The sequence below is a fragment of the Mustelus asterias genome, chromosome 18 (genome assembly GCF_964213995.1).
Source record: "Mustelus asterias chromosome 18, sMusAst1.hap1.1, whole genome shotgun sequence".
Lineage (NCBI taxonomy): Eukaryota > Metazoa > Chordata > Chondrichthyes > Carcharhiniformes > Triakidae > Mustelus > Mustelus asterias.
Window position 1 is genome coordinate 90670769 of NC_135818.1, and position 14202 is coordinate 90684970.

The 14202-nt window shown below is 46.3% G+C and overlaps 1 protein-coding gene across 1 annotated transcript in view; it reads left to right on the top strand.

Annotated features, from left to right (window-relative positions):
- Positions 1-14202, top strand: part of tmem63c (transmembrane protein 63C) — a 161320-nt gene that overhangs the window by 21281 nt on the left and 125837 nt on the right. Inside the window, exon 5 of the mRNA XM_078233152.1 lies at positions 7019-7255. Coding sequence (XP_078089278.1) covers positions 7019-7255 — 237 coding nt within the window. The remainder of the gene's footprint in view (positions 1-7018; positions 7256-14202) is intronic.

The following is a 14202-nucleotide window of genomic DNA, read 5'->3' on the forward strand; positions in this document are numbered from 1 at the left end:
ATTAATACTGGATAAATTTTCATTATCCATCAGGCTATTGACTAAATCTGGCCAATTACCACCCAATCAGTCGACTCTTGATTATCAGTAAAGTGATGGAAGGGGTCATTGACAGTGCTAGCAAGCAGCACCTGCTCAGCAATAACCTGCTCAGTGATGCCCAGTTTGGGTTTCGCCAGGGTCACTCAGCTCCTGACCTCATTACAGCCTTGGTTCAAACATGGACAAAACAACTGAATTCCAGAGGTGAGGTAAGAGTGACAGCCCTTGACATCAAGGCCACATTCGACCTAGTGTGGCATCAAGGAGCCCTAGCAAAACTGGAGTCAATGGGTAGCAGGGGGCAAACTCTCTGCTGGTTGGAGTCATACCTGGTACATAGGAAGATGGTTGTGGAGAGTCAGTTATCTCAGCTCCAGGACATCTCTGCAGGAGTCTCTCAGTGTAATATCCCAGACCCAACTATCTTCAGCTACTTCATCAATGACCTTCCCTCTGTCATAAGGTCAGAAGTGGGCATGTTCGCCGATGACTGCACAATGTTCAGCACCACTTGTGACTCCTCAGTTACTGAAGCAATCCATATTCAAATGCAGCAAGATCTGGACAATGTCCAGGCTTGGGTCCACAAGTAACATTCACGCCACACAAATGCCAGGCAATAACCATCACCAATAAGAGACACTCTAACCACCGCCGCATGTCATTCAGTGGTGTTACCATCACTGAATCCTCCACTGTCAACATCCTTGAGGTTACCATTGACCAGAAACTCAACTGGACTCGCCACATAAACACAGTGGCTACAAGAGCAGGTCAGAGCTCGGAATAATGCGACGGGTAACTCACTTCCTGACTCCCAAAGCCTATTCGCCATCCACAAGTCAGGAGTGTGATGGAATACTCCACACTTGCCTGGATGGGTGCAGCTCCAACAACACTCAAAAAGCTCAACACCAGCCAGGACAAAACAGCCCGCTTGATTGGCACCACTTCTACAAACATCCACTCCCTCCATCACCGACGCTCAGTAGCAGCAGTGTGTACTATCTACAAGATGCACTGCAGCAATTCACCAAAGATCCTTAGGCAGCACCTTCCAAACCCATGACCACTTGAATCTAGAAGGATGAGGGCAGCAGATACATGGGAACACCATCACCTGCAAGTTCCCCTCCAAGCCACTCACCATCCTGACTTGGAAATATTTCACCGTTCCCTCACTGTCACTGGGTCAAAATCCTGGAAATCCCTCCCTAACGACATTGTGGGTCAACATACAGAACGTGGACTGCAGAGATTCAAGAAGGCAGCTCACCACCACCTTCTCAAGGGCAACTAGGGATTGGTGATGTATGTTGGCCAGCCAGCGACGCCCATGTCCCACGAATTAATTTTTAAAAAATTATTTAAACTAATGTGGCCTTTTTGACTCTATGACATACTGCTGCAGAAAACTATCAAGACGCTCAAAATTCACTACCTTTCTGCATTGTACTAGTATACTTATCCCAGTCAACATTAACGTTAAAATCTCCCATTACAACCATTCCCCTCTCGCTACATACTAGTCTAATCTCTGCATATACACATTCTCCCATTTCATAGATGCTACAGAGCATATGCTATAGAGTTCCCACTTAAATTCTTTCTATTTCTACCATAAAGTGTATGCTGCCCGATGACCCCTCATTATATTCTCCTTTATCATTGAAATGATTTCCTCTTTAATTATTGAGGCTCCTCCTCTCCCTTTCTCATTTCCCTAGCTTTCCTGTAGACCTTGTAGCCTGGTCTATTAATCCCTGGTCCTGACCATTTTGCAGCCATGTCTTGGTAATGGCTACTGTGTAATTCCCCCCAAGTTGAATTTGCACCTGCAGTGTGTTTGTGTAAAGAGTTCTCATTTGGGCTGAACACGCTGATCTGTCCTGCTGTTTTACTCACCTATTTCCTATTACTCTCTCATCATTTACTTACTTTATATCTTTTATCATAAAATCATAGAATCTCTACTGTGCAGGAGGAGGCCATTTGGCCCATCAAGTCTTTAACCCCTTGCATTGATCATGGCTAATCCACCTAACCTACACAACTTGGGACACTCGGGAAATTTATCATGGCCAGTCCACCTAACCTGTACATCTTTGGACTGTGGGAGGAAACCCACGCAGACACAGGGAAAACATGCAAACTCCACACAGTCACCCAAGGCTGGAATTGAACCTGGGTCTCTGGTGCTGTGAGGCAGCAGTGTTAACCACTGGGCTATCCTGCCACCCAAGTTTTTCTCTTTATCTGAATTGCCTGAAGCATAATTTTTGACTCTTACTTTCTCTCTTGTGTTTTTATTTGTTTTTGAACTATTATTTATTAGTTCATGAGACTGCCTGTTTATCTATTCCACAAGGATCCTGGTTCCTTCCGGTTCAGATGGAACCTGTCCCAATAATACAGTTCCTTTCTGTCCCAGTATAGAACAAACAAAGGACAAAGAACAATGCAGCACAGGAACAGGCCCTTCGGCCCTCCAAGCCTGTGCCGCTCCCTGGTCCAAACTAGACCATTCTTTTGTATCCCTCCATTCCCACTCCGTTCATATGGCTGTCTAGATAAGTCTTGAATGTTCCCAGTGTGTCCGCCTCCACCACCTTGCCTGGCAGCGCATTCCAGGCCCCCACCACCCACTGTGTAAAATATGTCCTTCTGATATCTGTGTTAAACCTCCCCCACTTCACCTTGAACCTATGACCCCTCATGAACGTCACCACCGACCTGGGGAAAAGCTTCCCACCGTTCACCCTATCTATGCCTTTCATAATTTTATACACCTCTATTAAGTCTCCCCTCATTCACCGTCTTTCCAGGGAGAACAACCCCAGTTTACCCAATCTCTCCTCATAACTAAGCCCCTCCATACCAGGCAACATCCTGGTAAACCTCCTCTGTACTCTCGCCAAAGCCTCCACGTCCTTCTGGTAGTGTGGCGACCAGAACTGGACGCAGTATTCCAAATGCGGCCGAACCAACGTTCTATACATCTGCAACATCAGACCCCAACTTTTATACTCTATACCCCGTCCTATAAAGGCAAGCATGCCATATGCCTTCTTCACCACCTTCTCCACCTGTGACGTCACCTTCAAGGATCTGTGGACTTGCACCCCCAGGTCCCTCTGCGTATCTACACCCACTATGGTTCTGCCATTTATCGTATAGCTCCTCCCTACATTATTTCTACGAAAATGCATCACTTCGCATTTATCAGGATTGAACTCCATCTGCCATTTCTTTGCCCAAATTTCCAGCCTATCTATATCCTTCTGTAGCTTCTGACAATGCTCCTCACTATCTGCAAGTCCTGCCAATTTTGTGTCGTCCGCAAACTTACTGATCACCCCAGTTACACCTTCTTCCAGATCGTTTATATAAATCACAAACAGCAGAGGTCCCAATACAGAGTCCTGCGGAACACCACTAGTCACAGGCCTCCAGCCGGAAAAAGACCCTTCCACTACCACCCTCTGTCTTCTGTGACCAAGCCAGTTCTCTACCCATCTAGCCACCTCCCCCTTTATCCCATGAGATCCAACCTTTTTCACCAGCCTACCATGAGGGACTTTGTCAAACGCTTTACTAAAGTCCATATAGACGACATCCACGGCCCTTCCCTCGTCAACCATTCTGGTCACTTCTTCAAAAAACTCCACCAGGTTAGTGAGGCATGACCTCCCTCTCACAAAACCATGCTGACTATCGTTAGAGTTTATTCCTTTCTAAATGCGCATACATCCTATCTCTAAGAATCTTCTCCAACAACTTCCCCACCACGGACGTCAAGCTCACCGGCCTATAATTACCCGGGTTATCCTTCCTATCCTTCTTAAATAACGGGACCACATTAGCTATCCTCCAATCCTCTGGGACCTCACCTGCGTCCAGTGACGAGACAAAGACAAAGATTTGCGTCAGAGGATATCTTAAAGAACAAAGAACAGTACAGCACAGGAAACAGGCCCTTCGGCCTTCCAAGCCTGTGCCGCTCCTTGGTCCAACTAGACCAATCGTTTGTATCTCTCCATTCCCAGGCATGTGATTATCCAGGTAAGTCTTAAACGATGTCAGCGTGTCTGCCTCCACCACCCTACTTGGCAGCGCATTCCAAGCCCCCACCACCCTCTGTGTAAAAAACATCCCTCTGATATCTGAGTTATACTTCGCCCCTCTCACCTTGAGCCCGTGACCCCTTGTGATCATCACTTCTGATCTGGGAAAAAGCTTCCCACCATTCACCCTATCTATCCCCTTCATAATCTTGTACACCCCTATTAGATCTCCCCTCATTCTCCGTCTTTCCAGGGAGAACAACCCCAGTTTACCCAATCTCTCCTCATAGCTAAGACCCTCCATACCAGGCAACATCCTGGTAAACCTTCTCTGCACTCTCTCCAATGCCTCCACGTCCTTCTGGTAGTGCGGCGACCAGTACTGGACACAGTACTCTTGTCTACTCTTCAGTTATTGGTCTAAACATGGACCAAAACAACTGGATTTGCACCCACCACCTGGCCAATAACCTTTCAAGCTGGTTTGAGATATTCTTCATCCTGGCACCAGGTACACAACAACATACCATGTGGGCTTCTCCATCCTGCGGATATCTGCCTCTGAAGTAATGAGTCTTCTGTTACAACCAGGTTATGCTAATGCTCCTCCTCTGCCACCTCCCTTTGGACGACCTCCTGTTGAAGGTGCCATGGCTCACATTCTGCTTGTCCTGTCACCAGTCACGGGGCAGTGATCCAGTGTGAGGGCACCTTCTTCCCCTGGTGGGATGGGGCTATAATTTGAGAGCATCACTGAATGCCAGAAGCATTTCCCCAAGAACATGACTGCTATGACTGAAAAAATTATATGATTTGACTCGAGTTGTTCAGGTAAGAATATTATTCATGGGGAAGTGGTGGCAATGTGGTAATGTCACTGGACTAGTAATCCAGAGGCCCAGGCTAATGCTGTAGGGACACGGGTTCAAATCTGATCACAGCAGCTGATGGGATTTAAATTCATGGTGGGATTTAAATTCAATTAATAAGTGTGGAAGAGAAGATAGTTTCAGGAACAGTGAACATGATAAATATCATTTATAGAAATCATAGAAACTCTACAGTGCAGAAAGAGGCCATTTGGCCCATCGAGTCTGCACCGACCACAATCCTACCCAGGCCCTAACCCCATATTCCTACACATTTACCCGCTAATCCCTCTAACCTATGCATCTCAGGATACTAAGGGGCAATTTTAGCATGGCCAATCAACCTAACCCGCACATCATTGGACTGTGGGACACAATAAAGGAAGCGGTTATGTTGTGTGACGATGTTGATTGTTTGCTCAATGATGTCCCTGGTTTTGCAACTGTGCCTAATCTCTTGACAGGAAGCATGAGCATATTCTGAGGGAAGAATCCTCATTGCCCAGGTGTCTGCCTATAACTCGATGGCTTGTCTGATAAATGTGTGGAGCTATCTGGAAACAAGCACACAGCCTTTAAAAGGTAGACGATTGTATCAACAGTACAATCCAGCAGTGCTCGAGCTGATGGGATGGGTTAACTGAATCTTTGGGCAGGAGCAGCAGTCAATAATAGGTCACAGTCCCAGCTTGGTGTGCGGGTCAGGGTGCTGATCAAGGCCGTCGATCTTATATACATTTTCGGCTCAATGCCAATCCCAACCTAAAGCCACTGCCCTACTCTCTCCTCTTAGCCCTGTATCAATCCCAAACTGACCCCGCTGCCCTACTCTGTCCCCATACCCCTGCATCAATCCCAAATGAATCCTACTGCCCAGCTTTGCACTTGTAGTCCTCTCAATCCTTTTGGTAAGTATGCCGCGACACGAAGGTTGGTGGGGTTGTGGATAGCCTGGAGGGATGTCAGAAGTTACAGAGGGACATAGATAGGATGCAAGACTGGGCGGACAAGTGGCAGATGGACTTCAACCCAGATAAATGCGTCGTGGTCCGTTTTGGTAGGTCAATTGGGATGAAAGAGTACAATATAAAGGGAAAGACTCTTAGTACTGTAGAGGATCAGAAGGACCTTGGGGTCCGGGTCCATAGGACTCTAACATCGGCCCTGCAGGTGGAGGAGGTGGTTAAGAAGGCGTATGGTGTGCTGGCCTTTATCAATCGAGGGATTGAGTTTAGGAGTCCGGGGATAATGATGCAGCGAGTTTAGAAGTCCGGGGATAATGATGCAGCTATATAAGACCCTTGTCAGACCCCACTTGGAGTACTGTGCTCAGTTCTGGTCGCCTCATTACAGGAAGGATGTGGAAAAGATTGAAAGGGTGCAGAGGAGATTTACAAGGATGTTGCCTGGATTGAGTGGCATGCCTTATGAGGATAGGTTGAGGGAGCTCGGTCTTTTCTCCTTGGAGAGACGAAGGATGAGAGGAGACCTAATAGAGGTGTATAAGATGTTGAGAGGCATAGATTGGGTGGACTCTCAGAGGCTTTTTCCCAGGGTGGAAATAGCTGCTACAAGAGGACACAGGTTTAAGGTGCTGGGGGGTAGGTACAGGGGAAATGTTAGGGGGAAGTTTTTCACACAGAGGGTGGTGGGCGAGTGGAATCGGCTGCCGTCAGTGGTGGTGGAGGCAAACTCAATAGGGTCTTTTAAGAGACTCCTGGATGAGTACATGGGACTTAATAGGATGGAGGGTTATAGGTAGGTCTAAAAGGTAGGGATATGTTCGGCACAACTTGTGGGGCCGAAGGGCCTGTTTGTGCTGTAGTTTTTCTATGTTTCTATGTTTCTATCCCAAACAAATCCCACCACCCCACACTGTCCCTGTACCCTTGTGCCAATCCCAAATTAATTACACTGCCCCGCTCCATCCCAGTACTCGTGTGCCAATCCCAAACTGATCCCACTCTCTCAACTTAACCTCCATATTGGCCTTTCCTTCAAATATTTATCCTATTTTTCTTCTGTCTTTTGTTCTATCCACAGGTATTGAGCTTGCACGTTGACAGCATTCCCCAGATGGATAACTCTCATCTTCACCACTCCTCACCCGCTCTGAGCAACAAGCTTGGCCATAACCTGGGACTGCTCAACCTCTTGGATTCGCTGACCAATGGAACAGTGGAACATTGTTATAGTGCACGATCACGGAGCACTGTGCTTCAGGGACTGTCCTTTGGAGGAGTCCCCACTGTACTCGCCATCAACTTCATTGTCTGGCTGGTACGGATAAGCCACTCTCTTCTCTTGGTCTATGCTGGTTTCCATATTTCAGAGATGATACTGAAAGTTAGGTCCCAAAATATGGGTGGGTTGGTGCCAGGTCAGGTTGAGACAAATATTCTGAAACAGGAACCCAGCCTGCCTTAAGCTGAGTCAGTTCCTGTTTTAATGGAGGTGGGATTCAAGGCAGATGGTGGATTGGTCATTTAAATATTATAATAAGAATATAAAAAATAGTAGCTGGAGTACATCATTCAGCCCCTTGAACCTAACTACTACCATTCAATAAAATGATGGCAGATCTTCCACCTCAGTTCCATCTTCCCGTACTATCCCCATGTTCCTTGATCCTATATTCTTGGAATATAGTCTCCAATATATCACAACTCTGACAGATAGTTAATTCCAAAGGTTCACCACCCACTGAATGAAAACATTTCTCCACATCTCAGTTCTAGATGGCTGAACCTGATTCTGAAACTGTGCCCCCATGGTTTAGATTCCCCAGCCAGAAGAAACAACTCGCCTCACTATAGGAAGGATGTGGAAAAGATTGAAAGGGTGCAGAGGAGATTTACAAGGATGTTAGAACATAGAACATTACAACGCAGTACAGGCCCTTCGGCCCTCGATGTTGCGCCGACCAGTGGTACCAATCTAAAGCCCCTCTAATCTACACTATTCCAATATCATCCATATGTTTATCCAATAACCACTTCAACGCTCTCAACGTTGACGAGTCCAACACTGCTGCAGGCAGGGCATTCCACGCCCTTACTACTCTCTGAGTAAAGAACCTACCTCTAACATCTGTCCTATATCTATCACCCCTCAATTTAAAGCTAGGTCCCCTCGTGCTAACCAACACCATCCGAGGAAAAAGGCTCTCACTATCCACCCTATCTAATCCTCTGATCATCTTGTATGCCTCTATTAAGTCACCTCTTAACCTTCTTCTCTCTAACGAAAACAACCTCAAGCCCCTCAGCCTTTCCTCATACGATTTTCCCACCATACCAGGCAACATCCTGGTAAATCTCCTCTGCACCCTTTCCAACACTTCCAAATCTTTCCTATAATATGGCGACCAGAACTGTACGCAATACTCCAAATGCGGCCGCACCAGAGTTTTGTACAGTTGCAGCATGACCTCCTGGCTCCGAAACTCAATCCCTCTACCAATAAAAGCTAACACACCGTATGCCTTCTTAACAACCCTATCAACCTGGGTGCCAACTTTCAGGGATCTATGCACATGGACACCCAGATCCCTCTGTTCATCCACACTACCAAGTATCTTACCATTAGCCCAGTACTCTGTATTCCTGTTACTCCTTCCAAAGTGAATCACCTCACACTTTCCCACATTAAACTCCATTTGCCACCTCTCAGCCCAGCTCTGCAGCTTATCTATGTCTCTCTGTAATCTGCCACTTCCCTCCGCACTGTCTACAACTCCACCGACTTTAGTGTCATCCGCAAATTTACTAATCCATCCTTCCACGCCCTCATCCAAGTCATCAATAAAAATGACAAACAGCAGTGGCCCCAAAACAGATCCTTGCGGTACACCACTAGTAACTGAACTCCAGGATGAATATTTCCCATCAACCACCACCCTTTGTTTTCTTACAGCTAGCCAATTCCTGATCCAAACCACTAAATCACCCTCAATCCCATGTGTCCATATTTTCTGCAAAAGCTTACCATGGGGAACCTTATCAAATGCTTTGCTGAAATCCATATACACCACATCAACCGCTTTACCCTCATCCACCTCTTTGGTCACCTTCTCAAAGAACTCAATAAGGTTTGTGAGGCACGACCTACCCTTCACAAAACCGTGCTGACTATCCCTAATCAAATTATTCCTTTCTAGGTGATTATAAATCCTATCTCTTATAATCCTTTCCAATACTTTGCCCACAACAGAAGTAAGGCTCACCGGTCTATAATTACCAGGGTTGTCCCTACTCCCCTTCTTGAACAAGGGGACAACATTTGCTATCCTCCAGTCTTCTGGCACTGTTCCTGTAGACAATGACGACACAAAGATCAAAGCCAAAGGCTCTGCAATCTCCTCTCTAGCCTCCCAGAGAATCCTAGGATAAATCCCATCCGCCCAGGGGACTTATCTATTTTTACCCTTTCCAGAATTGCTAACACCTCCTCCTTATGAACATCAATCCCTCCAGTCCAACAGCCTGCATCTCCGTACTCCCCTCAACAACACTGTCCCTCTCCAGTGTGAATACCAACGAAAAATATTCATTTAGTGCCTCTCCTATCTCTTCAGACTCCACGCACAACTTCCCACTCCTGTCCTTGACTGGCCCTAATCTTACCCTCGTCATTCTTTTACTCCTGACATACCTATAGAAAGCTTTAGGGTTTTCCTTGATCCTACCCACCAAAGACTTCTCATGTCCTCTCCTGGCTCTTCTTAACTCTTTCTTTAGGTCCTTCCTGGCTAACTTGTAACTCTCAAGCGCCCGAACTGAGCCTTCACGTCTCATCTTAACATAAGTCTCCTTCTTCCTCTTCACAAGAGATTCAACCTCCTTAGTAAACCACGGTTCCCTCGCACGTCTGCTTCCTCCCTGCCTGACAGGTACATATTTATCAAGGACGCGTAGTAGCTGTTCCTTGAACAAGTTCCACATTACAATTGTGCCCATCCCCTGCAGTTTCCTTCCCCAACCTATGCCAGCTAAATCTCGCCTAATCGCATCATAATTTCCTTTCCCCCAGCTATAACTCTTGCCCTTTGGTATATACCTATCCTTTTCCATTGCTAAAGTAAACGTAATTGAATTGTGGTCACTGTCACCAAAGTGCTCACCTACCTCCAAATCTAACACCTGGCCTGGTTCATTACCCAGTACCAAATCCAATGTGGCCTCGCCTCTTGTTGGTCTATCTACATACTGCGTCAGGATGCCTTCCTGCACACACTGGACAAAAACTGACCCCTCTAAAGTACTCTAACTATAGCTTTTCCAGTCAATATTTGTAAAGTTAAAGTCCCCCAGTACAACTACCCTGTTACTTTCGCTCCTATCCAGAATCATCTTTGCAATCTTCTCCTCTATATCTCTGGAACTTTTCAGAGGTCTATAAAAACTCCCAACAGGGTGACCTCTCCTTTCCTGTTTCTAACCTCAGCCCAAACTACCTCAGTAGACGAGTCCTCATCAAATATCCTTTCTGCCACCGTAATACTGTCCTTGACTAACAATGCCACACCTCCCCCTCTTTTACCACCTTCCCTGCACTTACTGAAACATCTAAACTCTGGAACCTGCAACAACCATTCCTGTCCCTGCTCTATCCATGTCTCCGAGATGGCAGAGGAGTTTTACAAGGATGTTGCCTGGATTGAGTGGCATGCCTTATGAGGATAGGCTGAGGGAGTTAGGTCTTTTCTCCTTGGAGACACGAAGGATAGTTTGGTTTGGGCCTCATGATTGGCACGGGCTTGGAGGGCCGAAGGGCCTGTTCCTGTGCTGTACTTTTCTTTGTTGTTTGTTCTAATTTCTCCGCATAGGAAATTCTCCTCATCCCTTCTGAGGCAAGTATTTCTTTCGTCAGGTTAGAAAACCAAAACTGTTCATGAGGCTGAATTTCTTCTTTTTAACAGTTGTGTATCTTTAACTCATGTTGGCCTCAGGAAATTCAGCAGGTAAAAGGAGGGAAGGGCTGGATCCATGAGGTCAGTGCCTTTACAGCACTGCTGGTGGGCCAGGAGGAGCAGAAATGTTTCCTCCAAGCCCAATAAATTACCCAGTAATCCTCGTCCCCATAACTGTGTGCACAACCTCTTGCAACAATCTTACCCACCTACTAAGTGATTGGGAAAAATTTAAGAAACAACAAAGAGAGACTAAGAAAGCGATAAAGAAAGGAAGGATAGACTATGAAGCTAGGCTAGCAATTAATATAAAAAATGATAGTAAAAGTTTTTATAAATATATAAAAAGGAATAGAGTGGCTAGAGTGAATGTTGGACCCTTGGAGGACGAGAGGGGGGAGTTAATAGTGGGAAATAAGGATATGGCTGAGTCTTTAAATAAGTTTTTTGTGTCGGTCTTCACAGTGGAGGACACAAATAGTTTGCCAAATATTAACGATAGAGGGTTGGCAGCAGGAGAAATACTTAATACGATTAATGTTACCAGAGAGGCAGTGCTGGGTAGACTAATGGGACTGAAGGTGGACAAGTCCCCGGGTCCGGATGGAATGCATCCCAGGGTATTGAAAGAAATGTCAGAGGTAATAGTGGATGCGTTAGTGATTATTTATCAAAACTCGTTGCATTCTGGGGTAGTGCCGGTTGATTGGAAAACGGCTAATGTTACGCCGCTGTTTAAAAAAGGAAGGAGACAAAAGGCGGGTAACTATAGGCCGGTCAGCTTAACGTCTGTAGTAGGGAAAATGCTGGAATCCATTATTAAAGAGGAGATAGCAGGGCATCTGGATAGAAATGGTTCGATCAATCAGACGCAGCATGGATTCATGAGGGGAAAGTCGTGCTTGACGAACATGTTGGATTTTTATGAAGATGTGACTAGGGCGGTTGATGGAGGAGAACCGGTGGATGCGGTGTTTTTGGATTTCCAAAAGGCGTTTGATAAGGTGCCCCATAAAAGGCTGCTGAAGAAGATTAGGGCACACGGAGTTGGGGGTAGTGTGTTAAAGTGGATTGGGGACTGGCTATCCGACAGGAAGCAAAGAGTCGGAATAAATGGGTGTTTTTCCGGTTGGAGGAAGGTAACTAGTGGCGTGCCGCAGGGATCGGTACTCGGGCCGCAACTGTTTACCATTTATATAGATGATCTGGAGGAGGGGACGGAGTGTAGGGTAACGGAGTTTGCAGACGACACAAAGATAAGTGGAAAAGTGAATCGTGTGGAGGACGGAGAAGATCTGCAGAGAGATTTGGACAGGCTGAGTGAGTGGGCGAGGATATGGCAAATGGAGTATAACGTTGATAAATGCGAGGTTATACACTTTGGAGGAAATAATAACAAATGGGATTACTATCTCAATGGAAACAAATTAAAACATGCTACCGTGCAAAGGGACCTGGGGGTCCTTGTGCATGAGACGCAAAAACCCAGTCTGCAGGTACAACAGGTGATCAAGAAGGCAAATGGGATGTTGGCCTATATTGCGAGGGGGATAGAATATAAAAGCAGGGATGTCTTGATGCACCTGTACAGGGCATTGGTGAGGCCGCAGCTGGAATACTGTGTGCAGTATTGGTCCCCTTATATGAGGAAGGATATATTGGCATTGGAGGGAGTGCAGAGAAGGTTCACCAGGTTGATACCGGAGATGAGGGGTTTGGATTATGAGGAGAGGCTGAGGAGATTGGGTTTGTACTCGTTGGAGTTTAGAAGGATGAGGGGGGATCTTATGGAGACTTATAAGATAATGCGGGGGCTGGATGGGGTGGAGGCGGAGAGATTCTTTCCACTTAGTAAGGAAGTTAAAACTAGAGGACACAGCCTCAAAATAAAGGGGGGTCGGTTTAAGACAGAGTTGAGGAGGAACTTCTTCTCCCAGAGGGTGGTGAATCTCTGGAATTCTCTGCCCACTGAGGTGGTGGAGGCTACCTCGCTGAATATGTTTAAAGCGCGGATGGATGGATTCCTGAGCGGTAAGGGAATTAAGGGTTATGGGGATCAGGCGGGTAAGTGGTACTGATCCACGTCAGATCAGCCATGATCTTATTGAATGGCGGGGCAGGCTCGAGGGGCTAGATGGCCTACTCCTGCTCCTATTTCTTATGTTCTTACTACCATTGTCCATGCTACCCATGATCTTTCCCACCATCAGACAGTACATGCTGTCCTGCCTGATGGGCCTCCAGCTGGTAGCTTGTGAGTGTGAAACTGGCTGAAAGCAATTAAAGCGATTTTGTAGTTTGCAAACTACAGGACATTTTGGAAACCTGTTCTCTCTGGTTTCCTAACCTCTGCATGGACACACCTCTGAGCCCAGTGTGTTTATAGGTTTACAATCTTTGTCTATGTAACTCTAGGATTCCTAAACCTCACCCAGCCAAATGGTTTCATGACCTGAGCTGTGATTAGCTTTGTCCTATGTCCAAGAGCACTGGAACACTATAAAACCCGCAGAATCTTCCAGAGTTTATTAACCTATCGAATAATACTGCTGATGCTGGAAAACTGAAATAAAAAACATCAAATACTCGAAACTCTAAGCAGTATCTGCAGAGACGAAAGGTAATTGAGCTGAAAGCTTACACACCCTCCTGCATTGTGATTAATTTGGTTGGCAGTCTAAGCTTTCTACCAGAACAGCCTCTCTTTGTCTAAACTGAAGGTATCTCACTGTAGAATAAAATCATAGAATCTTTACAGTGCAGAAGGAGGCTATTCTGCCCATTGAGTCTGCACCGACTCATACCCAGGCTTACCCCGTAGCGTCGCAGATTTACCCTGCTAATCCTCCGAGCCGATATTTCTTGGGACACAAAGGGGCAATTTAGCATGGCCAATCTTCCTAACCTGCACATCTTTGGACTGTGGGAGGAAACCGGAGCACCCGGAGGAAACCCACGCAGACACGGGCAGACATGCAAACTCCACACAGTCAGTGACCCAAGACCAGAATTGAAGCCGGGTCCTTGATGCTGTGAGGCAACAGTGCTAATCACTGTGCCACTGTGCTGACTTGATCCTTTCCTAACGGGGTGAATGATGCAGAGCTCAGATGCACCTTTCATTCCTGAACTTGGAATTTAATTCCAGCCCAGAAAAAAAACAATCAGAGTCTCCTTCACTGAAAGGGAACAGGTTGGACAGGGGAATAACATAGAACATAGAACATTACAGCGCAGAACAGGCCCTTCGGCCCACGATGTTGCACCGACCAGTTAAAAAAAAAAACTGTGACCCTCCAACCTAAACCAATTTCTT